Source organism: Lutra lutra, chromosome 11 (genome assembly GCF_902655055.1).
Source record: "Lutra lutra chromosome 11, mLutLut1.2, whole genome shotgun sequence".
Taxonomy (NCBI): Eukaryota; Metazoa; Chordata; class Mammalia; order Carnivora; family Mustelidae; genus Lutra; species Lutra lutra.
In genome coordinates, this window is record NC_062288.1 from 55,778,244 (window position 1) to 55,805,377 (window position 27,134).

The following is a 27,134-nucleotide window of genomic DNA, read 5'->3' on the forward strand; positions in this document are numbered from 1 at the left end:
TACTTTGTAATTCTCATGTTTTCTATTGTGACCAATAAGTTAAGTAGAAGGGTGCTTTTAAATTAGCCTTTGGGGGAAGCCTGGGTGGCTCAGTTGGTTAAGCCGCTGCCTTCGGCTCAGGTCATGATCCCAGCATCCTGGGATCGAGTCCCACATCGGGCTCCTTGCTTGGCGGGGAGCCTGCTTCTCCCTCTGCCTCTGCCTGCCATTCTGTCTGCCTGTGCTCGCTCGCTCTCCTCTCTCTCTGACAAATAAATAAAAATCTTTATAAAAAAAAAATAAATTAGCCTTTGGTTATAGATTTTTACTTAATTGCATTGTGGTCCAGGAACATCATGATCAGATCTTTAGTATTTATTGAAAGTTGTCAATTTTTGTAAAGTTGTCATTTGTATCTTTTATGACCTAATTTTTTGGTCTAGTTAATTTATCAGTTACTGACACAGTTGTATTATATTTACCCACTATAGTAGATTTCTCAGTTTCTTCTGTAATTCTGTTAATTTTTCTTCTATATATTTTGAGGGCTTATTAGTATGAGTTTAGAAATGTTATCTTCCTAGTGAATGGAACCTTTTATCATTATGTAGTCATCTACTTTTTCCCTATAAGATTGTTGCCTTTCTGTATTATTAGATATTTATATAACTAATCTACCTTTTAATCTGGTTAGTGATTTCCTGGCTTATCTTTATCCTTTTGTGTCTTTTCAAACATTTTTTGTCTTTATATTTTAGGTGTATCTTTTTCAAAACAGCATATAGTTTAATTTTCTTTTTTAAACCCTTTTTGATTATCTTTTAACAGGTAAATTATATTCCATTTAATTTATTGTAAGTACTACTTATTTGAGTTATTTCTAATGCCTTATTTTGCACTTTTTGTTCATCTCAGTTTTTCTGTACTTCTCTCTTGTCTCCTTTTGGGTTGAGGTTTTTTCCTTCTACTGTTTGAGAAGTTTTATACTCTGTGCCAGTCTTTTTAATAGTTATCTTTTCTATTTTAATACATGTACCTTAGACATTAATATTTCTACCCTCCTCCGTGGGGCACCTGGGTGACTCCGTCAGTTAAGCATCTGTTTTCGGCTCAGGTCATGATCCCAGAGTCCTGGGATTGAGCCCCACATTGGACTGACTCCCTGCTCCATGGGAAGCTTGCTTCTCCCTCTCCGTATGCCTGCAGCTCCCCCTCCTTGTGCTTTCTCGTTCTCTCTCTCTGTCAAATAAATAAAATCTTTAAAAATTTTATATTTCTACCCTCCTCCAGAAAAAAACAAGGATCTTAGAACACTTTAACTCAGTCTCTGTATTTACATGTTTACTTGTTCTGTAATTTAGTTCTCTTTTTCTAACTTTCCAGATGAGACATGGTAATTTTTTTATAATTTTTTTAAAAATCATGAGTGTTTAACAAATCTTCTATTTTTTTTTTAAAGATTTTATTTATTTAAGAGAGAGGAAGAGAGAGAGCAAGCAGAGGGAGGGAGAGGGACAAGCTGACTGTGCTGATCACCGAGCCTAATGCGGAGGGGATCTCAGGACCCTGAGATCACGACCTGAGCTGGAATCAACAGTTAGACACTTAACCAACAGAGCCATCCAGGAACCCTCATAAATCTTATTTCTGGTAGTTTTGTTATAGGTTCATTTGGCTGAGTTGAATTTTATGGAAAGTCTTTTTTTTTTTTTTTTTTTTTTTTTGCATTTACTACAATAATTGTGCATTTTTTTCTAATTTTTTTCATATGATTGCATTCATTTATTTTCTGTATTAAACTAAGTTTATATATCTTGACAAAAAAAAAAAAAATCATGAGTGTTTAGATTTGTCCATGTTTGCCAGTTTCTTTCCCCACCACTTCTTCTTGTGTCTTAGACCTTCCTTCTGAGATTATTTTCCATATTTCTAAATAACGTCGTTTACAAACTTCATAGATTTATAGTCTATTTGTTGTATATTGTTTTGGTTATCTGGAACTGTCTCTCCCCCCACCCCATGCTCTTCTTTTTTTTTTTTTTAAGATTTATTTATTTATTTATTTGACAGAGATCACAAGCAGGCAGAGAGGCAGGCAGAGAGAGAGGAGGAAGCAGGCTCCCCGCTGAGCAGAGAGCCCGATGCGGGGCTCGATCCCAGGACCCTGGGATCATGACCTGAGCCGAAGGCAGCGGCTTTAACCCACTGAGCCACCCAGGCGCCCCACCCCATGCTCTTCTTAAATGAAAGGTTAACTGGGCATATAATTCTAGATTGAATACTTTGAAGATCATTCATCCTGCCTTCATCATTACTGTTGGTCCCTGCTGTTCGTCTAGTTGTCATTCTTTGTAAATGATCTGGGTTTTTTCTATGGCTTTTTACAAGAGCTTTTCTTTACTTCTGGTGTTTAGCACTAAATATGTGTGGGCATTCATTTCTTTGGTTTATCCTGCTTGGTATTTGTTTTGTTTTCTGAATCCAGTGATCTGTGTTTTTCATCATTTAGAAAATTCTCAGCCATTTTTCTTCAAATAATGCCACTGCTTCGGGAATTCTAATTAGAAATGTTGGCAAGTCTTTACTTTGTGATTTCTAAACTTTTCATTCATCTTCGTCTCATTGTGTTATATTTGGGATAAATCTTGAAAAGTATATTCCAGTTCACTAATGCTGCTTTCATCTGTTTCTGTTCTGATCAGTTGTTTAACTTATCCTTTGAGTTTTGAATATTAGCTACTTAATTTTTTTCAGAGCATCCTGGTCATTTTTTATGCTTTTAGTTCATGTTTTCTGTTCTTTCATTTCTATAAACATTTTAAATATAGTTATTTTGGGTTTTGTGTTAATGATGCTCATCTCTGAAGACCAGGTGCTGCTGTTTGTTCTTTTGACTTATTCCTGTCTACTTAATTCCTTATGTGTTTTGTAATTTTGGATTGTGAGCTTATATTTTTTTATCTTAATTTCTGAGAATATTGGGAGGCCTAGGTTAGATTATTGTGGGTCTTCCTGCTCTCCTCAAAAAGAAATTGGTATTTGCTTTTGCCATGTGTCCTGGGGCACAAGAAAAAACAAGATTATGTTGAATCTTTCTTAACTTATGGTTTCCTAGACATGCAAGTAGGTAAATTCAAACCTCAAACCTGCACAAGGGCAGGCCATCATTATAAATTCTTAGAAAGGAAACTACCTCACCTGGAGCTGAAATTTAAGTAGGCAAATTATAGTTTACCTCTTTTGCCATAGGGCAGTTTGGTTTTTTTGGCTTTTTTTTTTTTTTTTTAGCTTATCTTTTCATTAAAGGTATAACAATCCAAGTGATCTTGCTTTAGGCAATTATCTCAATTCCAACAGCTTACTTGTATAAATCCAAGACCTTATCTTCTCTCCCTCATACACCCAGTAAGGTAATTTCTGAGTTTCTGATGTTATCAAAAACCCTCATAGTGGTACCATTAGTACTTACCATTCTAGAGGTCTCTTAATGCTTACCATTCTAGACTTTAGTTTTTTCATTTTTCTCCCTCTGATCTTAGCTGTACATTTTCTTTGCCATTTTAACCATCTTGTTTTAAGTTATCTCTACCCCCCTCCCCAGTGTGGGGATTGAACTCAAAACCCAGAAATCAAGAGATTTGCATACCCTACTGACTGAGCCAGCCAGGTACCCCTTAACTGTACATTTAAAAGAATGTGGGGATTAGTGGTGCCTGGGTGGCTCAGTTGGTTAAGCATCTGCCTTTGGCTCAGATCATGATCCTGGGGTCCTGGGATTGAGCCCCATATCCAGCTTCTTTGCTCAGTGGGAAATCTGCTCAAGGATTCTCTTTCTCTCCCTCCCTCCCTTTCTCTCCTCCCATTCCTCCCCCTACTCATGCTTACTTGCTCTCAAGAAACAAAAAGAATGTGGGGTTTTTTTTCTTTCTTTCTTTTCAAGATTTATTTTCTTTTATTCTTTTTAAGATTTTGTTTATTTGAGAGAGAGAGGGGTGTGAGCAGGGGGAATGGCAGTGGGAGAGGGAGAAGTAGGCTCCCCACTGAGCAGGGAGCCCAATGCAGGGCTCAATCCCAGGACCCTGGGATCATGACCTGAGCCGAAGGCAGATGCTTAACCGACTGAGCCACCCAGGCACCCTTATTTATTTATTTTAGAGAGAGAGAGAGAGAGAGAGAGAGTACAAGCAAGAGGGGCAAAGAGAGGGAGAGAGAATCCCCAGCAGACTCCACACTGAGCACAGAGCCTGATGTGGGGCTTGTTCTCACAATTCTGAGACCACAACCTGAGCTGAAACCAAGAGTCGGATACTTAAGCAACTGTGCCACCCAGGCACCCCTAAAATAAAGTTTAAATGTTTATTCTTTCCAACGTTACAGTTATTTTGTACCAGGAAGTATTTGTGAAAGTCTGAACTGTCCTACTGCTGTAAGTAGAAGTTTAGCTTATTCTTTAAAAAGGCATGAAATACGAGTGTACTGACTGCAGTATGCTGAGTTAAGTACACTCCTTCAACTCTCCTGGGCTCTTGAATTCCCATTCATCTTAAACCAAAAAACCAACGTGGACAGTATCTACAAATGCAATCAGCAGTTAGATTTCAGTTAATGTGGTGAGCAAGAAAGCCTCTCATAGAAGGTAGTTAGAACCAACTTTGAACCAAAAGTTGTTCTTGGTACCTCATCTGGACATTTCATTTAAGGTATAGCTGGTCTCAGTCACAAAGTTTTAAGGAAATAAGTGAAAGAGAAATGAGCATTTTCCCTCCTGCCTAAGACATCTTTCTCAAGAGTGGCCTTAAGTTTGAATGTCTTATTTATTAAATTGTATCACTTGCCTCTTAATTTGGAAGTTAAGTAAAATTTTCATTAAACACCTAGTTAATAATATTGTCATGATTTTAGGTATGTTGACCCAAGATTGTCCCTTAATTGGAAAAACATATGATATATTCATACAATAGAATGCTTTGTATTCACTAAAAATATTTTAAATGAGTAATAATTTAGAAATTTTTCATAAGTGGCAAAAGCATAAAATACACTTGTGGCCTGTGTGGAGCCCTCCTAAGAGCAGTAGCTCTCAAACCCGAGCATTTCTGGTTCCAAAGTCTTGGGGTAGTATACAGTAATCTGTATTTTTAACAAGTTTTCAGGGGCCGTTGCTCCTGGTGATGGTCAGGGAGCCACAATTTAAGAGCCTCTGTCTTAGACCTAGAGTTGGGTGGCTGAAGAGGGGGTTAACAAACTACATGCCACAGACTGTAGCTAGCTCTGAGTTTATAGTGATCTCTGCATTTATAAAGTATTATAAAAACAAATGGAGAGTATGTGACAGAAACCCTATGTGACCTGCAAAGCCTAAAATATTTACTATCTGGTCCTTTCCCAAAACAGTCTGACCCCTGACCTAGAGCATGCACCAGAGCCTTAGCTGCAAAGGTTGCCTGTTGTTCTAATACAAAGTGCTTTTACTCAAATTGTAAAATGAAGGAAATTCTAAATATTGATACTGATTTTCATTCACTCACAGACTTCTCCAGCCTCTCTTTTTTAAAGGCCCAACACAGACTCATGAACAAAGTGTTTTGCATGTGTTAAGAATTGTTGACATTATTTTTTTTTATCAATAATACTACATATATAGTTCAAAACAATATGAAAGGGTATATAGTGAAAAGTAGATCTCTCCATTAACCCTGCTCCCTACCCCCTTATCCCCTCATGCTGGAGATTACAATCTTATATATCCTTCCATTGGTAGTCTGCATACACATTTACCTACATATACTTGTATAAATTACGTATTTAACTATATGCATAAAATATAAATTTTTAAAACACAAATGGTATCATACTGTGTATTCTGCTATTGCTCTTTTTCATTCCACATTAGTTTTTGGAGATCATTCCCTTGGTACATATTACCCTTTTTTGGTTTTAACAGCCACTTATAATATTCCATTGTATGAATATACAGTAATTTTTATCCACTTCCCTGACTGAACTTTTAGGTTGATAAACTCATAGAAGAATTACTGACTAAACAGTGTGTGCATTTGTAATTTTGGGGAGATCATATATATTGCCTTCCATATAGTTTGTACCTGTCCACAACCCCACCAGCAGTGTGTAGGAAGCAGTGTGTGTTCCCCCACACCACACCTATAATATACCCTGTTTCCAGACAGTTTGATCATGGACAATCTGATAAGTGAAGAAGTATGATTTACTTTGTATTTCTCTAACTAGAGCACTTGAGCATCTTTTCTGTGTTTAAGAGTAGTTTGTAGTTCTTTTTCTGTGAGCTGTGTTTAGTTACTTAGTGGAATTTTCTATTAGTAACTGGTTTTAATCTTATTAATAGGGTTTCTTTCCAATTGGTCTGTTATATGATTAATAAATATTTTCCTAGTTTGTCATTGTCTTTTGGTTTTGTTTCTTCTTTGTGCCATGCAGCAATTTAACTTGAAATTTTATGTAGTTAAGTCTGAAATGTTTTTTCATGGCTTCTGTGTTTTATGCCTTAGCTTCCATATTTGGGGCCTTTTTTTTTTAAGATTTTAAAAATTTATTTTAGAGGAAGAGGGTCAGAGGGAGAGGAAGAAAGAATCTCCAGCAGACTCCATGCTGAGCACGGAGTCCAACACTGGGCTTTATTCAGGACCTGAGCCAGAAACAAGAGTCGGGCACTTAGCTCCTCCACCCGCTCCTGCTCACTCGCTCTCTCTCAAATAAATAAGTCTTTCTAAAAAATCATCTAAAGCACCTACTTCTCGAAGTTTCATGTGCATCTAAATTACCTAGGGTTTTGTTTAGTATGTAGATCCTGATTCACTAAGCCTAGTAGATTTTGAGGTTCAGTAGTTCTAACAGACTCCCAGATGCTGAAGCTGCTGGCCTTTGAACCACATTTTAGGTGGCAGTACTAGTGCCTGGACCGTACCAACAGAATTTTTAATTTTTGAGTCTGGTGGTTTCAGAGATTTTTGGCAGCTGTTGCTTGAAGAGCCAGATAATTCACTGGTATATAGTAAGTGGGTGGGGCGTTCTTAGCATGGAAGTGATTGCTGAGAATAATAAATTGTTAGAACTCAGATCCTTACACATTTTCTTGCCTCTTTGCCCCTCACTCTTTGCTTAAATGCTATAGAGGGATAGTAGAAAAACAGTTACAGAAATAAAAGCACTATGATGTTTGGTTATTTCCTTTTCAAATAATTAAAGTGCCTGAAGTTTCTTGAAAAATTGCCATGTGTTTTTCTGCAGGTGGAATGAGATATCATCTGCTGTCTCCAGAGGATCGAGAGGAATTGGTAGAAGGCACAAGGCCCAGAAGAAAGAAACATGACTATCGCATAGCCCTCTTTGGAGGCTCCCAGCCACAGTCTTGTAGATATTTTAACCCAAAGGTAACTAACTTTTGTTTTGCTTTTGAAAGCCCTTAGCACATAAACACTAAACTGCCATGGGTAATAATAGCTCATGCCTTCTAGAGAAGTTGCAGTTTATTTGTTCTTTCACATCTTTTGAGATACACAGTTCTCTTTGTTTAACAAATAAGGAATTTGAGGCTTAGTCAGATTTTAAATATTTTTGTAATTCCTCTGAAGCACTGCATAGTAACCACTATCAGAGAAAATGGAAAAACTAGTTCTCCTGTCTTATTTTGTTAGCAACTCCTTGCTTTCCTTATGTGTCATTTTCAGTGAAAATGTTCTGGGGATATATGTGGTATTCTTTCTTTAGTAATTATGTTTTAATGTAAAATAATACATAGTAATTCTAGAAAATTTGGAAAACGTAGAAAATAGAACAAAGAAATAACATTTAACAAAGAAATAACAAAGAAAAAAGATTAAGTTACCTTTAACTCAACCATCCAGAAATGATCACCAATTTTGATGTGTTTTCCAGCATATGTTATGCCATTTGGGCCAGCAAAGCCTAAGTCATAGGTCTAGAAACACAATTTTTCTTAATAGATTATTAGTTAAAACCTTGAGAGAGTCCACTCACATTTCTACCCCTTGTTTCTTAGACCTGTGTGTTTTGGCTATGGAAGAGAGAATGCTGCATTTTGCTAGTTCTGTATGTTTTGCTGGGGCTGAGCAAATATCACAGTCATAATGGCCATAGTTTGCCAATCCCTGCTCTAGACCTGTGGACATCTAAGAACTTTATAGTGACCATCACTGTATTATAGGATAAACTTCTGTCAAGCATTTGTCTTACCATGTCCTGTTCTCCCAACCTGTTCAGTATTATGGGCATCAATATATGAGACCACATGTGACTACCCTTGGTAAAGTGAGAAGGGACCAAGGCTCCTGCAGCTTAGATTATAGCACATAGAGAGTCAAGAGATCATTGAGGTCAGACCTGGAAATTATTTTGTTTTTCCTGCCAGTCAAAAAAAGTCCCATCTAATTGTCTGAGTAGACACTAAAAGAAATATACTTTAGCCAAAGTGTTAGCTGTATGCCAACTTTTAGTAGTTGTTTCAATCTGGTCCAGGAAGAAGACCACACCTGGCATTGCCACAACAATTAGAGGCACTGGTCTTGGCAGTTCAAAGCAGCAGTTCCTCCTCTGTTTTGGTAGAGAAGGAGGTCTTACCAAAGAAGGCTTCTTCTGTTTACTGTAATCTTAACATCACGATTCATAGAGTGGATATGCTGGCAGATAGCAAAAAGACCTCTCCAAGAACAGAGGATCGGAATTGGATTGGCTAAACACCATTATATTTGGACTGTCCATATTGGGCGGCTCTTAGCCCATCTATCTGTGTCTGGCCCATTCCTCCATCTCCAGAATATAAGCTGACTTTCTTACAAAGACATCTAGCTTCCTTTCTCAGTAAAGACTGGTGTCTGTCAGGTACCACAAGGCTTCGTGGCCTATGCAGTACAATCCAGTAAGCACAATGATATTGTGCTTAAGAGATTGATACACCTACTGTTTCACACCAGGTAAGGTTAAGACTCTTAACATACCAGTGCGTATTTAATTTCAGTGTTTTTTGATTTTTCAGGATCCTTTTGAATCAAGAGCAAGTAATTTTATAAATGTGGTGTTTTTTTCCAAGCAAAAATTGAGATCCTAGGACTTTATAATTCTATGAACTACAGCTTTCAGGTGTTGATAATAATCCTCTCTTGTTTTCCAAAGTCTAACTATGGTATTGGTTTTTACAGTTAAAAGCAAAAAACCTAGCTACACTTATGAGCACAGCATAACATACAGACTTGAATCACTATGTTGTGCACCTAAAACTTATATAACATATGTTAGCTATACTTCAGTTTTTTAAAAAGGCAATTAAACTACATTTCGGTAGGAAAAAATTTACATTAAAGAGGTAGCTCTTGTGATGGACAGAGGGACAGGAGAATCCTGATTTCATTTAGGAGACAGTATACATTGTTTCTAGTATATGGGAAATGTGGAATGACTCTTAGCACTTTATTTTTGATCTGTAGTTCTAACACTTTCCTTGACTTTTTTTTTAATTGGACAGTTGAAAAGAAGCATATGTTCTCCACAACCCTGGAAATGAGACTGTGACTTCAGAATTCCTATTTTCTCTTATCAATGACGCATACATACTTATTGCTCTTTTGTATACTCAACCAAAAAATTTTAGACTTTCCATGAAAAATTCAAATAATTGAGGAAATAACTACCAATAAAAATATCCTCATTCCGTCATTTATCTCTTATGCCCTGAAGCTGACACCATTAGAATCCCACTTCAGTGTTTATTAAATGTGTCTATTAGAAGTACCAGGCCCTCCCTTGTTTTTGCTATAAAACTTTATCCTGAGGAACTTTTACCCATTATTATTTTTGTATATAATATTTTAATATAACTTAATTAGTCACTACTCTAATAAAATAATTGGGAAGGCTGATTTCATTATAAGTTGTTATTATCTATCTTGAATCTGCTTAAATGAACATTATTTCATCATTGACTCAAGTAGATTGCTTAATGAAAAGTACTATACAGGAATTACTTTAAAATTCTTGAACTTAATCTTCTCAGAAATTAGAATTCAGAAATTCAGATTTGGCTTTCATCAAGTGAGACCCATTTGTGTGTCCTGTACTAGCCCAAAATTTCTCATTTTCAGGATTGATCTCTTTTGAAGGGGCAATTGAAGCAGTATATTACTTAATTGAATTATTCAGAATTAAGACAGTATCCCTATAAACTGTTATTTTTAGATTTTTCCTTGGATATCACTGGTGAGAGGAGGCAAATATTTGTATTAACAGCTGACTGAAAAATGATAAAATCTTAATTTTCTTTCCTGAGTATTAATAGAAAAATGTCTTGGGTTGCTGTATAAAATTGAAATTAAATACTTCTTGTTATGGTCCTTTTATAAAGCTTATTGAGCCTCCATTTCCCCACCTCTACCTGTTTTTAAAGTTTTTAAGTGCTTAGTGATTACTAAAAAATGTTTATATGTTAACCAGTGCTCTATTCTCTTAGTACTGGTATTCTCAAGTTGTAGAATGAGAATGTCTTACGATATTGATGCCTAAATAAAAATTGACTTAACAGACCAGTTTTTATTTGGACTCTTCCTGCCGATAAAACAGTGAGTTCTTAAGGGCTTAGAACTTTGCAAAGGTCTTGGTTCACCACTTTAATATGGTAGAGAAAAAGGGATTTTGCACACTCCCTGCCAAAAACAAATGAAGACTAAGACCAGTAGGGTAAGGGCCAGAGCCTATAAATTACAAAGGCAGAAAGCCATATGGTGCCGTATCACCTCAGGTTCAGAAGGTTTACCCTGAGTATATTTTCTTATTCAGAACTCTTAAGTTGACCTATCACTGAGCTTAGTGTCTGGCCAAATATGGATACTCACGTTCAAAAGGGTGAATAAATCAGTGTAATTTGGTATAACATTTCACAAGCAATTTTGTCAGTTGGTTTTATAGGACTGGATTTAAATATGGGTGGGCCCTAAATCAAAAGAAATGAAGTTACCTTCAACTTAGCACACATTTTCCTGTTGGAAATATTGTTTAATATAGGTACTACAGTGCTTTTTCTCAGAGTATCATAGCCACCTGACCTCTTAAAACAGCCCTCTCCAGAGGAGATGGTCCCACTCTGTGATCAGGGTGGAAATGGGCAGTTACACATTGCATATGACTATGGAAGATATGTACATAAAGAAGTGTACACCTTAAAAAGTTAACAAGGCTTTTATAAGAGTGTATCAGTAGTGCTTGCCACCAGCAAAAGAGTGCTGTAGAAGCGGTATATGGAGGTAAAAGGTGCGCACTCCTAAAATGATCAGGAGCACCTACAGGAACAAAATACCCAACATGGGCAGTAGTTATTCCAAGTGGATTGGTCATAAAACTGCATGCCCAGGGGCTGTTGTTGGAATGCAAGTGTGGGTCACCATGGGTATTCCTTATGCTTCCTTAGTTGTCATTATAATAGGCCCCCGGTGGTAACATGTCCTCTGCAGCTTGTGACGTTAAGTGTTCCTCAAGCTTGATTGTTTGCAGGCAGTTTGGTTAGACAGGTGGTCCTCACGTTCATGTGGAAGAGACTGGAATGTATTCTGAAATAAATTCTCAACAGAGTGCTCTGCCTTCCTAGAATGTCTTCCAAGATATTGAGAGCCTCTGTTCTTCCCTTTCCAAGCATCTACCCCACACACTGTTCTGTAGTTTTGTTCTGAAATCAACCTGAAAGCCCATTGCATCCCACGAAGTTCCCCCTTCAGGGATCTGTTTCCTTTTTCACTGCATCTGCAAGAAACCCCGAGGAAATATGACTAACCACAGGAGTGATGACGTCAGACTCATTCTCTTCAAGCCATAATTATTATAAATTAACATATCAGTCCCCTAAAAGAGCTGGGAGAGAGCAGAAATGGAGCTGTAGGTGTTTGAGTGGGGGCTGTAAGTGGGTAGGAATGAAGAAACTAAAAATGGTATCTGTGTGTGGTGGTATTTTAAAGGACTCCAGCCATCCTGGAATTAGCTGGAGAGTAGTGGGCATATGAACACAGGACTACAGGGGTAAAGGTCAGGCTGAGGGTAACCAACAGAGAAGGAGATAAATTTTCACTATTTACTATACCATGTCACTTGAAAATTTCTGTTGGCTACCCAGGTAATTTTTCATATGATGACCCAGAAGCAAAGTAAGATATGTCATCCTAGGAGTATTAAAACATGTCTGAATAGGTTTGTTGTGATTATTTTCTCTGAATATTTATGATCAGTTATAAGAGATAATTATCTTCAGCTGTTAGAAACAACAGAGCACATTGTACAGAGCACATAGGTACAGAAACATGAAGCAATTAGAGGCTGAGGTCAATGAGGTGGCCACTGAACATAGCCATTTAAAAGCCCCAGTATGGGGGGTGCCTGAGTGGCTCATTGGGTTAAGCACTCAGCTCTTGATCTCAGCCCACGACTTGATTGTAGGGTTGTAAGTTCAAGCTCTGTGTTGGGCTCCACACCCAGGGAGGAGCCTACTTAAAGAAAAGAAAAGAGAAAGTCCAAAAATGGAACAGGCATTAACAGCCTTGTTGATTTGAAGAACTCCCCCTGAATTGGATTTGTCCATGAAAGTTTCATGAAGATTTTCTTGAGGGCAACTTATTGGTAGAGTTTGGATAGGAGGAAAAAGACTAGAATATATTGAATCCTAAGTATGAAGGCATCTTTTTGGCTTGATAAGTATGGCTTCCAAAGCATTACTTAACTGAGTGGAATCTAACAACTGTAGATTCCATTTTTGTGCTTTAAAAAATTTTGTGATTTAAAAGATTTTGTGCTTTAGAAAAAAAGAGATTAGACAGGTGGAAGAACTGAAGGACTAGGCCATTGGTCTTTTTTTTCTTTTGTGAAGTTTTTTTTTGTTTTGTTTTGTTTTGGTAAAGGAAAGCAGCTCTTCTACAGAAAGAACGTTTCAAGTTTAGGTATATAAGCTTAGGCAAATTGGCTAGTCTTTCTAAACTTCAGTTTTCTGGTCTGTTAACAAACTGAAATCTCAGGATTTGTGTGAATTTCTATTGTTCATTAGACTCCACCTTTTCTTTGATCTTCATGCACTCAGTTTCTCCCTGCCATCTTTAGGATTCCTCACTTTCCATATTTAAATGTAAAAAGGCTTACCATCTTCATTTCTTCATTTTGTTTGTCCCCCCTAACTGGGGCCCTTTGGCATTAGCTCCTGTACTCCACACATCTGAGACAGAGCAGGTGTTTGTCCCTTGGTGTGGACTGTTTATTAAATGCGTATGTTACTACATTTTGAAATTTGAAATAATCATTTAAAGGGTAATATGCGGGCGCCTGGGTGGTTCAGTGGGTAGGGCCTCTGCCTGCCTCTCTGCCTACTTGTGATTTCTCTCCGTGTGTGTCAAATAAATAAATAAATAACATCTTTAAAATAAAATAAAGGGTAATATGCCTTCCTGTGCCAAGATTTATGAGAACATATCAGCGTTCATCTAAAGGCAAATCTTGTGTTGAGATAACTGGCAGAGTGCTAGCACAGGGATAGTTCCCTCCTATTTCATTTGTTTTCTACTCAAAGGACAAGCGATATTACTGAACATAATATCCTTCTTGGGTTTCACTTTTGGGTTTCATTTCATATTTAAATTTCTAAGTAGTTTAGGTTTGAGTCTTTGGTTTTTGGTGATAAGGTTTTCATCTATGAGTGGAAAGGAAGAACATTTTGTGACTTTATAAAGAAGCAGTTCTCTGAATCAGTAATCCCCTTTAAGCTGGTCTCTGGCCTTACTTCAGACTCCTTGCTCATGTTAACAGTCCTTAACAGCTGAGAACTGACCACTTACAGGTTTGCTGTTCCTAATTTTATCTAGCAGTTTACAACAGCATAGTCATGCCCCTCCCACCCTACCCAGCATCCACTGTGGAAGCCATTTTTTTCTAACTACAATACTGTATTTCTTGAAGAATTTAGATTACAGGAGTGGTTTCTCCTAATGGCTGATTATCAAACCCCTTTCTGGACTTTAAGAGGTTAATATGTTTCCAGAAATATTTGTGTGACCCTGTTGAAAATGAGTATATTTCAAAATGGGTACAACCTGTGAAATTATTTGGCATGATCAAGTGTTTACTTCTGAAAACCAGAGTGCCCTAGTAAGTGTGCCATTTGGAAGGAAGGCAAAGACTGTTTTTGATCTGTCTTGTTGAAATGCAGTCTCAGAATATAGCAGCTGATAAGTTTTTCAGTTCCTAAACCCTTAAATTAATTTTTTAAATACCATTTTGTCATTTTTTTTTTAAGATTTTATTTATTTATTTGACAGAGAGAGAACACAAGTGCAGAGGGAGAGGGAGAAGTAGACTTTCCACTGAGCAGGGAGCACGATGCAGCGATGCAGCACTGGATCCCTAAGCCAAAGACCGATGCTTAACCAACTGACCCACCCAGGCGCGCCTTCTTAAATTAGTTTTACTTTGACTTTTTTGTTAAAACATTTAGCACTGTTATAAGCATTTGCTCTGAGAAGTTGTTTTCCTTTTACCGTGTTTTTGGCACTATTTGCCTGGTTGTTATATTTACTTTTTCTGTTTAAAACAAACAAAAATGGGCACCTGGGTGGCTCAGTTTGTTAAGTATCTGCCTTCAACTCAGGTCATGACCCCAGGATCTAGGATCCAACCCTGCATAGGGCTCACTGCTCAGCAGGGAGTCTCCTACCTCTTCCTCTGGCTCTCCCTCTGGCTCTCTGTCTCTCTCTCTCTCTAATAAATAAAATCTTTAAAAAAAAAAATGCTCACTGTAGAAAATTAAAATATAGCATGATATAAAAGAGAAAGCCAGGACAATCCCAGTATCAAAAGACATCATCAACACCATTCCAGTCTTCTCCATTTTACATATATGGGATCATCCTATATGTGCTGTCTTGCAGGAACTATTTTTACTCTTTTAGCATTTATATTGTGGAGTTATTTTCATGTCAGTGAGAATATCATCCTTTTGAAGGGCTACAGAGTATTCCATCATAAGGATATAGCATAATTTATCTAAGTCTAAGGATATACCATAATTTGTTTAATTCTTATCTTCTTCATGCCTATCTGGCCTATTTCCTATTTTTTCCTGTTAAAATACCCCTGAAGTGGGGCGCCTGGGTGGCTCGGTGCATTGAGCCGCTGCCTTCAGCTCGGGTCATGATCTCGGGGTCCTGGGATCGAGTCCCGCGTCGGGCTCTCGGCTCAGCGGGGAGCCTGCTTCCCTCTCCCTCTCTCTCTGCCTGCCTCTCTGCCTGCTTGTGATCTCTGTCAAGTAAATAAATAAAAGCTTTAAAAAAAAAAAAAATACCCCTGAAGTGAAACATCTTGTATATGCCAGCTTTATACACTGTCCCAATTTTTTCTGTAGGGTAAATTCCTGGGAGAAGAATTGTTCTAGCAAAGGATGAAGGTAGAAACTATTTCGATTTACCAAAAAAGTAAAGAAAAGCCTGGTTTCTAATACCAAGGTACTGTTTGTCGGTTGGTCATAGATTTCCTGTCCCTCAGTAGTGCCACCAAACGACCAGGGGCCAGAGTGACAAGATGCTTCCTGGAGTCAGTGTAGTTTAAAGGCAGTCCCTATAGTGAGGAACTGGTTCAGATTAGGAGCCATGTGCAGGATCTACAGTCTTTGACCTTTAGAAAGTATAAAATGAAGATGGCTCAGCTGGATGAGACATTTACACAAATGTGGCCTAACATCCAATAGAAATATTCCCTTCAATATGCTAAGCCTTGGGCCAAATACCATACAAAGACAGGGGGAAAATCCCCGTTTTTCAGAGAAGCTGTGGTTTTAGTGCTTAAGCATTGCTTTTCTAAGTGATCAGATAGGGAGGCTGTGCAGGAGGACCTCAGTGGCCATCCTGCCAACATCCTGATTTGTATGATTTGTAGATGAGGCTGGTTCACTTCCTTGATGTCAAGTGAGATGCCCAGAGTAACTTAGCTAGAAATACAGCAGGAATAGGAAGAACCCAGATTACTCCATTCCCAGTCCAGTGTTCTTTCTCGGAGGCCCTGTAAGAAGATTTTTTCTTTAAGATTTTATTTATTTATTTGACAGAGAGAGATCACAAGTAGGCAGAGAGGCAGGCAGAGAGAGAGGGGAGGAAGCAGGCTCCCCGCTGAGCAGAGAGCCTGATGCGGGGCTCGATCTCAGGACCCTGGAATTATGACCCGAGCCGAAGGCAGAGGCTTCAACCCACTGAGCCACCCAGGTGCCCCCCTGTAAGAAGATTTTTTTTTTTTTTAAGATTTTTATTTATTTATTTGACAGAGAGAGATCACAAGTAGATGGAGAGGCAGGCAGAGAGAGAGAGAGAGGGAAGCAGGCTCCCTGCTGAGCAGAGAGCCCGATGCGGGACTCGATCCCAGGACCCTGAGATCATGACCTGAGCCGAAGGCAGCGGCTTTAACCCACTGAGCCACCCAGGTGCCCCCCTGTAAGAAGATTTTTAAAGAAGCAGAGCAGTGTAGGAGTTAAGGGTACAGTTTTGGAGTCTGACAAATTTGGACTTAAATATTGGGTTCACCACTTTCTAACTCTCTAACCTTTGACATGGTACTTAACTTTCTAAGATTTTGTTATCTATTAGATAAGGTTCTTACCTCATAGGATTATTGAGGAAATTAAATAAAATAATGTTTTAAGGTATTTCAGGATAGTTCCTGGAAAGGGCACTGCTCTATAATGAATTAACTAAGTGTTAGCTCTTTGTTCAGGGATGCTTTCTAAATCATTTGGACCCTAAGGTCATTGAATTTTAGAGCTGAAAGGGAAGGGCCCTAAGATCGTCTAGTTCAGTCTTTTTGTTTCAAAGGATTAGGGAGCAAACATCCCTGAAAGGTGAAGTGACTCTGTATGACCCACAGCTTCTCCACAGCCTAGCTCAGTGCCTGTGTTTCCCAGCTCCGCAGAGCTGCATTCTTTGTGACCTTCTGAAACGAATGAAGCCAGAAGTGTTTTATGCATTTTTCATGAAACTGCTTCTAGGGATGTTCTTGCATCTGGTATAAACTTGCTTTCTCTATGGATTGTTGCTGTAGTTCTATGATTTTTTTTTTAAGATTTTACTTATTTATTTGACAGAAAGAGATCATAAGTAGGCAGAGGCAGGCAGAGAGAGAGAGAGGAGGAAGCAGGCTCCCCGCTGAGCAGAAAGCCCGACGCGGGGCTCGGGGCTCCATCCCAGAACCCTGGGATCATGACCTGAGCCGAAGGCAGAGGCTTTAACCCACTGAGCCAGCCAGGCGCCCCTCTATGATTATTTTTTAAACAGCTCTTAGAAACTAAAATTAGGGGTGCCTGGATGGCTCAGTCAGTTAAGAGTCTGCCTTAGGTTCAGGTCATGATACCAGGGTCCTGGCATTGAGCCCCAGATGAGGCTGCCTGTCAGCGGGGAGTCTGCTGCTCCCTCTGCCTCTGCTCCTCCCCCTGCCCGTGCTCTCTGCTCTCTTTCTCTCTCTTAAATAAATAAATAAGTAACAGTCTTTTAAAGAAAAGAAACTAAAATTAGTCAGATAATAGCTTAACAGAAAGTACTTATAATTTAGTAATCTTAAACTCAGATTACATTGACTCCTTGAAGCTTCTCAGAAATCTTAAGGTTTTACATTTTTCTTAATTTTGCTTTCCTTTTTTTCTAAGATCTTTGTTTCCCCTCAAAATTATCCAAAATAAAATTCTCAAGTCTTATAAATAAAAAGTATTTCTTTTATTTTGGATTTGGTTATCTTGATTATTGAAATCTACATCTGTGGTGTCTCTATTCTTTGAAGACTCATGTGTTTTTAGAATGCAGATTAGTATAAAATCAGTCCTTACTCTCAAGGAAAATAGCAGGCTGATGTTTTTGCCTTGAGGGATTTAGAGAAGCTATTATACAGCCCCTCACCTGAAGAAGCATTTCACTGTCTTGTAGCATCTCACTGCTGCTGGAAAATCATCCAGGACAGGATGTAATGAAGCAGTCATCAAGTCCAGACTTTAGTGTGGTGGGGATTCAGAGCAAGGCAGTCAGGGAAGCCTACAGAAAGGAAAGAAGTCTTGACCTTGAGCTTGAAAAAAGTCTAGAGTGTATATATCACAGCAGAGGCAAGAAAGGCTAACTAGGATGAGAGAAGACAGGACTTTTATGTGAATGTGTATACGTATGGATGCATAGATGGGTGATATGTCAAAACTTCCTTCTACCTTTGTCTTTTCCAGGCTTTCCGGTTTTCCCATTTTCCTATCTTCTCCTCAGCCAAGCACAGAGCCTTGCATGAAATAGATACTCAATAAAACTTAACTGAATTAGATTATGTTTTTAGAGTAACAGTTCTCTGCCCGCACACATACACTGTAACTCTACTGCTATGTATCTGTCTTATTGCTGACATAAAAGCTGCATGTCCCTGTAGCTTGACCTGTAGCCCAGGAGCTTAGGAAACCTTAAGCAACCCTTCTAATACCTGCAGGCCCCAGGTTGGGAGTAGTCCCATCACTAAGATAAGACCTGGCATTCATATCTATGGAACCTATAAGTCTGACTTCTCATCTATATTTTTACCTTCTCTGCTTGCTTCCTCAGCTACCACATTACCTCCTAGGCAGTATAACAAGTTACTAAAGGGCAAACATCAAATCACCTTCTTAGCATTCTCTTTTGGATGAGGAATAGATTGGGAAAATTTGACTTTCCAGTGAGATCTACCCATACACACATACGGGAAAAAAATCCCCCCCCCCCCCCGTTCATTTATACAGCCACAGCCAGGTGTTTTCAAACACAGGTGCATTTGACCCCTGGTAGGTATATTTAATGAGCTCAAATGTTAAAACATGAAATTTTAGCTGAAATGAAATTATACTTGCATTCTAGGTAAAATGTTTGCAAAGGTCATTTCATCTGCCTAGAAGATTAAACTATTAGAATATTAAATATAGTCAGTATTGATCAAATTTAGTATCTAACATGTACTTTGACGAGCGACAGTATTTGGAGAGATGAAAAAGACTTAAAAACTTGAGGATATGGGCGCCTGGGTGGCTCAGTGGTTAAAGCCTCTGCCTTCGGCTCAGGTCGTGATCCCAGGGTCCTGGGATCGAGCCCCGAATCAGGCTCTCTGCTCAGCAGGGAGCCTGCTTCCCCCTCTCTCTTTGCCTGCCTCTCTGCCTGCCTCTCTGCCTACTTGTGATCTCTGTCTGTCAAATGAATAAATAAAATCTTTAAAAAAAAAAAAAAAAAAAAAAAAACTTGAGGATAGGGGCACCTGGGTGGCTCAGTGGGTTAAGCCTCTGCCTTCGGCTTAGGTCACGATCTCAGGGTCCTGGGATCAAGTCCTGCATCGGGCTCTCTGCTTGGCAGGGAGCCTGCTTTCTCCTCTCTCTCTCTCTGCCTGCCTGTCTGCCTACTTGTGATCTCTGTCAAATAAATAAATAAAATCTTAAAAAAAAAAAAAAAAACTTGAGGATATCTAAGGAAATCAGAGCCCATGTTACAAGTAGATAGAAGCATGTGCCTTTTTGCCACCCCCCCCCACCACACACACAAACTGGCTAATCATTTTTCCTTTGGGCTTATAGTTCCAAGAGAGCAGTTTATTTTAATTCTTAAATCTGGAGCCTAAGCCCTATACGACTGGTACATATGAGCACTCATTTATTCCTTACTCAAATCCTTGAGGAATACTAGAAAATTAGAACTATTCTGTTACCAAACTCTTGGGAATTATTTCCCCTTTTTTTGGAACTTGGTATCCTTTGTCTCAATCTTCAAGCTCATTTACCTAAAAGAAAACATTTTGTTTGTGTTTTAAATTTAATCCCAGCTTCTACATGGTCAATTATTTTTAATCTGAAGAGTAGTATATCTTAGAGATCATTCAAAAGAATCTATCACCCACTTTCTCATCCTGAAATTAAGGAAGAGCAAGGAAAGATAATGTTCTTGTGGCTATCTTTAGAAATTATAGATAAGTTCCCATTCTTGCTTTCTAATAATATCAAATAAAATGGGTATAAGAGTGGCAAGACTTGAAATTTACTGAATTAACAGTGTATCTTATTAATGAAACTATTTTTCTGCTAATGAACTTTGACAGGTAGGAATATGAATATATTTCAGAATATGTAAGAGATTTATTAGTTTGCTTTTGAGGGATCATGCCCTGTAGAGTATAGTAATTATTTTCTCTCATTTTTTTTCATTCTATGGCATGCAACTCTAAGAAAACAAATTTTAAAAATAATTCTCCCCAGGGGGTGCCTGGGTGGCTCAGTCGGTTAAGCATCTGCCTTTGGCTCAGGTCATGATCTCAGGGTCCTGGGATGGACCCCAGCATGAGGCTCCCTGCTCAGCAGTGAGTCTCCTTCTCCCCACAGCTCATGCTCACTTGTGCTCTCTCTTCCTCTTACCCTCCCTCTTTTTTTCAAATAAATAAAATATTAAAATAATAATTTTCCCAAGTTTTTGGTACCCATTGAGGAAAACAAACTTTGGGGGAAATGTTGTATTTATCCTGTAGTTTTGTGTGCCTGCCAGTAGGTATACCACTGAGCAACCCAGGGGGACACATAGATCCTAAATTGAGAATAAAATGAGGATTAAGACTCTCATTTTTCTGGCCACCCAGAAAGCAGAATGTTTATCATCACTAGGAGCTGACACCTTGATGTGTTCCACATGAGGGGTTCTTCTTTTTCCTGAGACCATTCCTCATGTTCTGTGATGCTTAATCTCATCTGATGAATGCCTGAAATACTGGACACTAGTGTGATAGCTATCCATCAGATTTTCCCAGAGGGAACTCAGCGTTAATAATCACACACACACACACTGCTTTGCTCAATGAGATCAGGAACTGTTTGGATTTCTCTTTGAAGTTCTCTAATTGTTTTCAGATATTTTCAGAAAGCAGCAGGAACCCTGTAGCTTCCTTGTTCAAAAAAAGGGGAGGATCCAAGATACTATAGCTTTGGGAGAAATCCCCCCATACATTTACATAGAAGAAGGTCCTTGGGGGGGCACCTGGGTGGCTCAGTGGGTTAAAGCCTCTGCCTTCGGCTCAGGTCATGATCCCAGTGTCCTGGGATCAAGCCCCACATCGAGCTCTCTGCTCTGCGGGGAGCCTGCTTCCACCTCTCTCTATCTGTCTGCCTCTCTGCCTCCTTGTGATCTCTGTCTGTCAAATAAATAAATAAAATCTTAAAAAAAAAAAAAAAAAGAAGAAGGTCCTTGGATGTACCAAACATAGTGAGGAAATGAAATGATCCCATGAACTGCCCTTGTTGGGAAGTACTGATACTTGCTCATTTCTAATCATCAGGAAGAAAAAAGTGGGTTTCCAGACTGGTTAAAACAGATTACTCAAATATTTCATAGTAAATATCACAGCTTTAAGAGTCCAGCTGAATAAACTGGCTCAACTGAATATTTTTTAAAAATTTAATATCACAGAAGTCTACAAAATATCTTCTAGCTTTAGACATCAGCAGGATAACAGCAGTTTAAGGTTCATATTATCCAGTGATTTTTTAAATATTTTATTTATTGATTTAGAGAGTGCACATATGTGTGAGCTGGGGGAGGGGCAGAGGGAGAGAAAGAATCTCAAGCAATCTCCTCACCCGTGGAGCTCGACTCAGGGCCCGATCCCACAAGCCACGATCATGACCTGAGCTGAAATCAAGAGTCTGCACCTAACCGACTGAACCACCCAGGCACACTGCCAGTGATTCTTTATATCATTCTGTATATCTGGCAGGAAAGGAATGGGTATGTTTACATTTGGGTTTTTATTGTTGTTCTTGTTTTTTTTTTTTTTTTTTTTAATTGAGAGCGAGAGAGAGAGAGAGAGAGAGAGCACAAGCAGGAGGAAGGGGCGGAGATGGGGAGAAGCAGGCTCCCCGCTGAGCAGGAAACAAATGTGGGGCTCAGTTCCAGGACCCTGAGATCATGACCTAAGCTGAAGGTAGACACTCAACCAACTGAGCCACCCAGGCACCCTTGTTCTTATTTGTAAAGATTTATTTATTTATTTGAGAAAACGTGTGTGCAGGGGGAGGAGCAGAAAGAGAATCTCAAGCAGACTCCCCACTGAGCACAAAGCCCCACATGCAGCTCTATCCCACAACCCCAACCAAGGTCATGACCTGAGCTGAAATCAAGAATCAGATATACGGGTGCACCCAAGTGGCTCAGTGGGTTAAAGCCTCTGCCTTGGGCTCAGGTTGTGATTCCGGGGTCCTGGGATCGAGCCCCGAGTTGGGCTCTCTGCTCAGCAGGGAGCCTGCTTCCTCTCTCTCTCTGCCTGCTTGTGATCTCTGTCTGTCAAATAAATAAATAAAATCTTAAAAAAAAAAAAAGAATCAGACATTTAGAGGAGCTACCCTGGCGCCCCTATTTACATTTGAAAGAAGTTTTTTTTTCCAAATTACAAAGCTACTTATTTTAGAATTTTCTTGTGTTATCATCCTTAATAACAGAAGGAATAGAAGACTGGTGGTAGTGATACATCCAAATGTATTAGAGTTTAATCTGGAGCCAGAAAACACCCAAAGCAGTCACCAACATTCTGAAGAAATCACACAGGAGTAAATTAGATCGTGTCTCAAGCCAAACTATATGTACTCTAGCAAACTAACATACTCCTATATTTTGTATTTTCTCAACTATATCTTTGCCTCATTTGTGTCAATTATATATTTGCATTACTGACCACTTCCTGTCCTTTCCGGTTACAGGATTATAGCTGGACAGACATCCGCTGCCCCTTTGAAAAACGAAGAGATGCAGCATGTGTATTTTGGGACAATGTAGTATACATTTTGGGTGGCTCTCAGCTTTTCCCCATAAAACGAATGGATTGCTATAATGTTGTGAAGGATAGCTGGTATTCCAAACTGGGCCCTCCGACACCTCGAGACAGCCTTGCCGCCTGTGCAGCAGAAGGCAAAATTTACACATCTGGAGGTTCCGAAGTTGGTAAGGACTTAACTCAGTATTTTTGTCTGGGGAAGGTGTTTTACCAAGTGTTCCTTGGCTTTCATATTTACATAAACAATTGGTGTTGTCTTTTTGACTTTTTTTTTTTAAGATTTTATTTATTTGACAGAGATCACAAGTAGACAGATAGGCAGAGAGAGATGGGGGAAGCAGACTCCCCACTGAGCAGAGAGCCCGATGCGGGGCTCTATCCCAGGACCCTGAGATCGTGACTTGAGCCGAAGGCAGAGGCTTTAACCCACTGAGCCACCCAGGCGCCCATTTTTAACATAATTTAAATACATATCTGTCACATTTTAGATCCCATTTCCCTGAAGGTTTACCTTACTTTTTTATGAGTCATTTTACAAGAACTTCAGGTTCCTAGATTATGTTAATTATCCCATTTTTTCTCACACCATCTGGATTTTAGTTCTATCTAGATTAATTTCATTTTTTAAAAATATTTTCTTTTTATTTATTTGTGAGTGAGACTAAATGAGCAGGGGAGGGGAGGGGCAGAGAGAGAAGGAGAAGCAGACCCCCCCCCCCCAAGCAAAGAGCCCAACATGGGGCTCAGTCCCAAGGACCCTGGGATCATGACCTGAGCCAAGGGCAGACATTTGACTGACTGAGTCACCTTGGTGCCCCTAGATTAATTTTAGATACATAATATTATTTGCTTTAAAGATTTCAGAGTTTGGCTCACTGACAGACCCTTTAAAATCTATTACATTCACATTTTTTAAATCTGTTATACCTTATTACCTGTTCTTTATTTGTATCAGAGAAAAGTAAAAATCATATTTCTCATTTGCATTTATTCTTTAACTATTTAATATAAAGGCTGGGAGTGCTGTTTTAATGCTTATTGATCAGAACAGGGTATGGATTTAGGTGTAAAAAATCTTTGTCGTTGATTGGTAATTTGTTAGTGTCCAGTGGTGGTCTTTTTCTTTTCTTTTTTTTTTTTTTTAAGATTTTATTTATTTATTTGACAGAGAGAAATCACAAGTAAGCAGAGAGGCAGGCAGAGAGAGAGAGGAGGAAGCAGGCTCCCCGTTGAGCAGAAAGCCCGATGTGGGGCTCGAACCCAGGACCTGGGATCATGACCTGAGCCGAAGGCAGTGGCTTAACCCACTGAGCCACCCAGGCGCCCCGGTGGTCTTTTTCTAAATGAATAATTTTTCTAAATGGATATTCTAGGTGCAGACTAGATGCATAATAGCTCTCACCTTTTCAAATAATTTATTTAGTTAAATAATGGACTTATAAAGAAAACTAGGAAGACCTAAGTAAACCTGAGGTGTGGAATTCAAATGTCAATTAAGTCTTTATTTTCTTTGATGATTTTTATATTAGGCCAAAGAATGTTTTACTTTTGGTCAGGATATTTATGTTTTAAGTTTTTACTCCCCCACAAGATATCAAAAGAATATTAGAAAAATTAAAGATATTTTAAAATGTGACTTAAGAAATTACCTTTTCCCCCCTTTAAAAACATTTTTTAGAGAATGTCTAATATAGCATATTTCAAATACAATAAATCTTAAAGATAATAGAAAGTAACTGTACTATAGAAACACTTTTTGTGGAAATTAAAGTAGATAACTTAATATCTTCAGCAATTACTAAGTCAGTTTTTTACTTAAATAGTAGTTTCTCATGTCTGCCATACAGTGTGTATTTCCTCTTAGCACCAACTGAATCTACCAAATTGAAAATGTTCTGAGAGTTAAAAAAAAAAAAAAGTTATTATTAATCGAGACCATTACTTCTTCCATTTGTTACTCCCTGAACTTTGTTTTCTGTAGACCTTGACTGTGATGGAGAACCTTAAGGGTGGTATTGTTTTTAAGTATTATCAAGAAGTCCAGGAGTGGGAGATGAGTTACAATTAGGTTAAATTTTAACTTCATGGGGCACCTGGGTGGCTCAGTGAGTTAAGCCTCTGCCTTCTGCTCAGGTCACGATCTCAGGTGCTGGGATCAAGCCCCACATCGGGTTCCCTGCTCAGCAGGGAGCCTGCTTACCCCTCTTTCTCTGCCTGCCTCTCTGCCTACTTGTGATCTCTCTGTCAAATAAATAAATAAAATCTTTAAAAAAAATTTTTTTTAATTTTTTAAAAAGTTTTTATTTAAATCCTAGTTAACATATAGTGTAATATTAGTTTCAGGTATACAATTTAGTCTTTCAACACTTCATGCAACACCCAGTGCTCATCGCAGCAAAACAATGAAATTTTTTTCTGGTTATAATTTCAAATGTGAAAAAGCCAGAAGATTTAAGAAAAAGTTGAAATATTTTAAAAATGAAATAGCAATGTCTAGTCTAGTGGTCTTAATGGGTGTGTGTGTGTGTGTGTATCCACATATAAATAATCCTAATGCTTTTAAAATCATACGTATATACATATTTATGTATATATATTCAGTGTCATACTATATAAAATTTTCCTTTTTTCTTAATAATTTTTTATATTTTTTTATAAACATATAATGTATTATTAACCCCAGGGGTACAGGTCTGTGAATCGCCAGGTTTACACACTTCACAGCACTCACCATAACATATACCCTCCCCAATGTCTATAACCCCACCACCCTCTTCCTACCCTCCTCCCCCCGGCAACCCTCAGTTTGTTTTGTGAGATTAAGAGTCTCTTACAATTTGTCTCCCTCCTGATCCCATCTTGTTTCATTTATTCTCTTCCTACCCCCGCAAACCCCCAACGTTTCATCTCCACTTCCTCTTATCAGGGAGATCATATGATAGTTGTCTTTCTCAGATTGACTTATTTTGCTAAGCATAATACCCTCTAGTTCCATCCGCATCATCGCAAATCATAAGATTTCATTTCTTTTTTTCTTTTTTTATCATGAAAAAACTGTATTTAGATTTAGCCAGCTGGACTCAGTTTAGATGATCCCAATTTTGTTGGCAACATCCAAAGCATCATAGTCAGGGGCCAGCCGAACGTATGCCTTCTTCTCTCCATCAGGCCTGATTAAGGTGTTGACCTTGGCTACATCAATGTCATAGAGCTTCTTCACAGCCTGTTTGATCTGGTGCTTGTTGGCCTTGACATCCACAATGAACACAAGTGTGTTGTTGTCTTCTATTTTCTTCATGGCTGACTCAGTAGTCAGGGGGAACTTGATGATGGCATAGTGATCAAGCTTGTTTCTCCTGGGGGCGCTCTTTCGAGGGTATTTGGGCTGCCTTCGGAGACGCAGAGTCTTGGGTCGTCGGAACATAGGTGATGTGCGGATCTTCTTTTTTTTGTGACTGTGGACGCCTTTCAGCACTGCTTTCTTGGCCTTCAAAGCCTTTGCTTTGGCTTCGGCTTTGGGAGGGGCAGGGGCTTCCTTCTTAGCTTTTGGCGCCATCTTCGTAAAAGGGCAAGATTTCATTTCTTTTGATGGCTGCATAGTATTCCATTGTGTATATATACCAGATCTTCTTTATCCATTCATCTGTTGATGGACACATAGGTTCTTTCCATAGTTTGGCTATTGTGGACATTGCTGCTATAAACATTCAGGTGCATGTGCCCCTTCAGATCACTATGTTTGTATCTTTAGGGTAAATACCCAGTAGTGCAATTGCTGGGTCATAGGGTAGCTCTATTCTCAACTTTTTGAGGAACCTCCATGCTGTTTTCCAGAATGGTTGCACCAGCTTGCATTCCCACCAACAGTGTAGGAGGGTTCTCCGCATCCTCGTCAGCATCTGTCATTTCCTGACTTGTTAATTTTAGCCATTCTGACTGGTGTGAGGTGATATTTCATTGTGGTTTTGATTTGTATTTCCCTGATGCCAAGTGATATGGAGCACTTTTTCATGTGTCTGTTGGCCATCTGGATGTCTTCTTTGCAGAAATGTCTGTTCATGTCCTCTGTCCATTTCTTGATTGGATTATTTGTTCTTTGGGTGTTGAGTTGCTAAGCTCTTTATAGATTTTGGATACTAGCTCTTTATCTGATATGTCATTTGCAAATATCTTCTCCCATTCTGTCAGTTTTCTTTTGGTTTTGTTAACTATTTCCTTTGCTGTGCAAAAGCTAAAAAAAAAATTTTTTAACTTTTTTCTTGGGAAGGAAAAAAGCACTTGTTGCTTTATTAGTATCATTTCTAAAA

General features: G+C 38.7%; 2 protein-coding genes across 5 annotated transcripts in view; one reads left to right on the plus strand and one right to left on the minus strand.

Annotated features, from left to right (window-relative positions):
- KLHL7 (kelch like family member 7) overlaps positions 1–27,134 on the plus strand; it is a 65,805-nt gene that overhangs the window by 33,574 nt on the left and 5,097 nt on the right. For all 4 annotated transcript variants that reach the window (XM_047694764.1, XM_047694762.1, XM_047694761.1 and 1 more), the window contains 2 exons: positions 7,246–7,388; positions 22,754–22,994. In XM_047694764.1, the coding sequence (XP_047550720.1) occupies positions 7,246–7,388; positions 22,754–22,994 (384 nt within the window). The remainder of the gene's footprint in view (positions 1–7,245; positions 7,389–22,753; positions 22,995–27,134) is intronic.
- On the minus strand, positions 25,908–26,390 carry LOC125080739 (60S ribosomal protein L23a-like). Its single transcript, XM_047694766.1, has one exon. The coding sequence runs from the start codon at positions 26,381–26,383 to the stop codon at positions 25,913–25,915; it is 471 nt and encodes a 156-aa protein (XP_047550722.1). The 5' UTR covers positions 26,384–26,390; the 3' UTR covers positions 25,908–25,912.

What these genes read in the sequence shown, in the direction of transcription:
- LOC125080739 (XM_047694766.1), bottom strand. Translation starts at nt 26,383, where the DNA reads ATGGCGCCAAAAGCTAAGAAGGAAGCCCCTGCCCCTCCCAAAGCCGAA.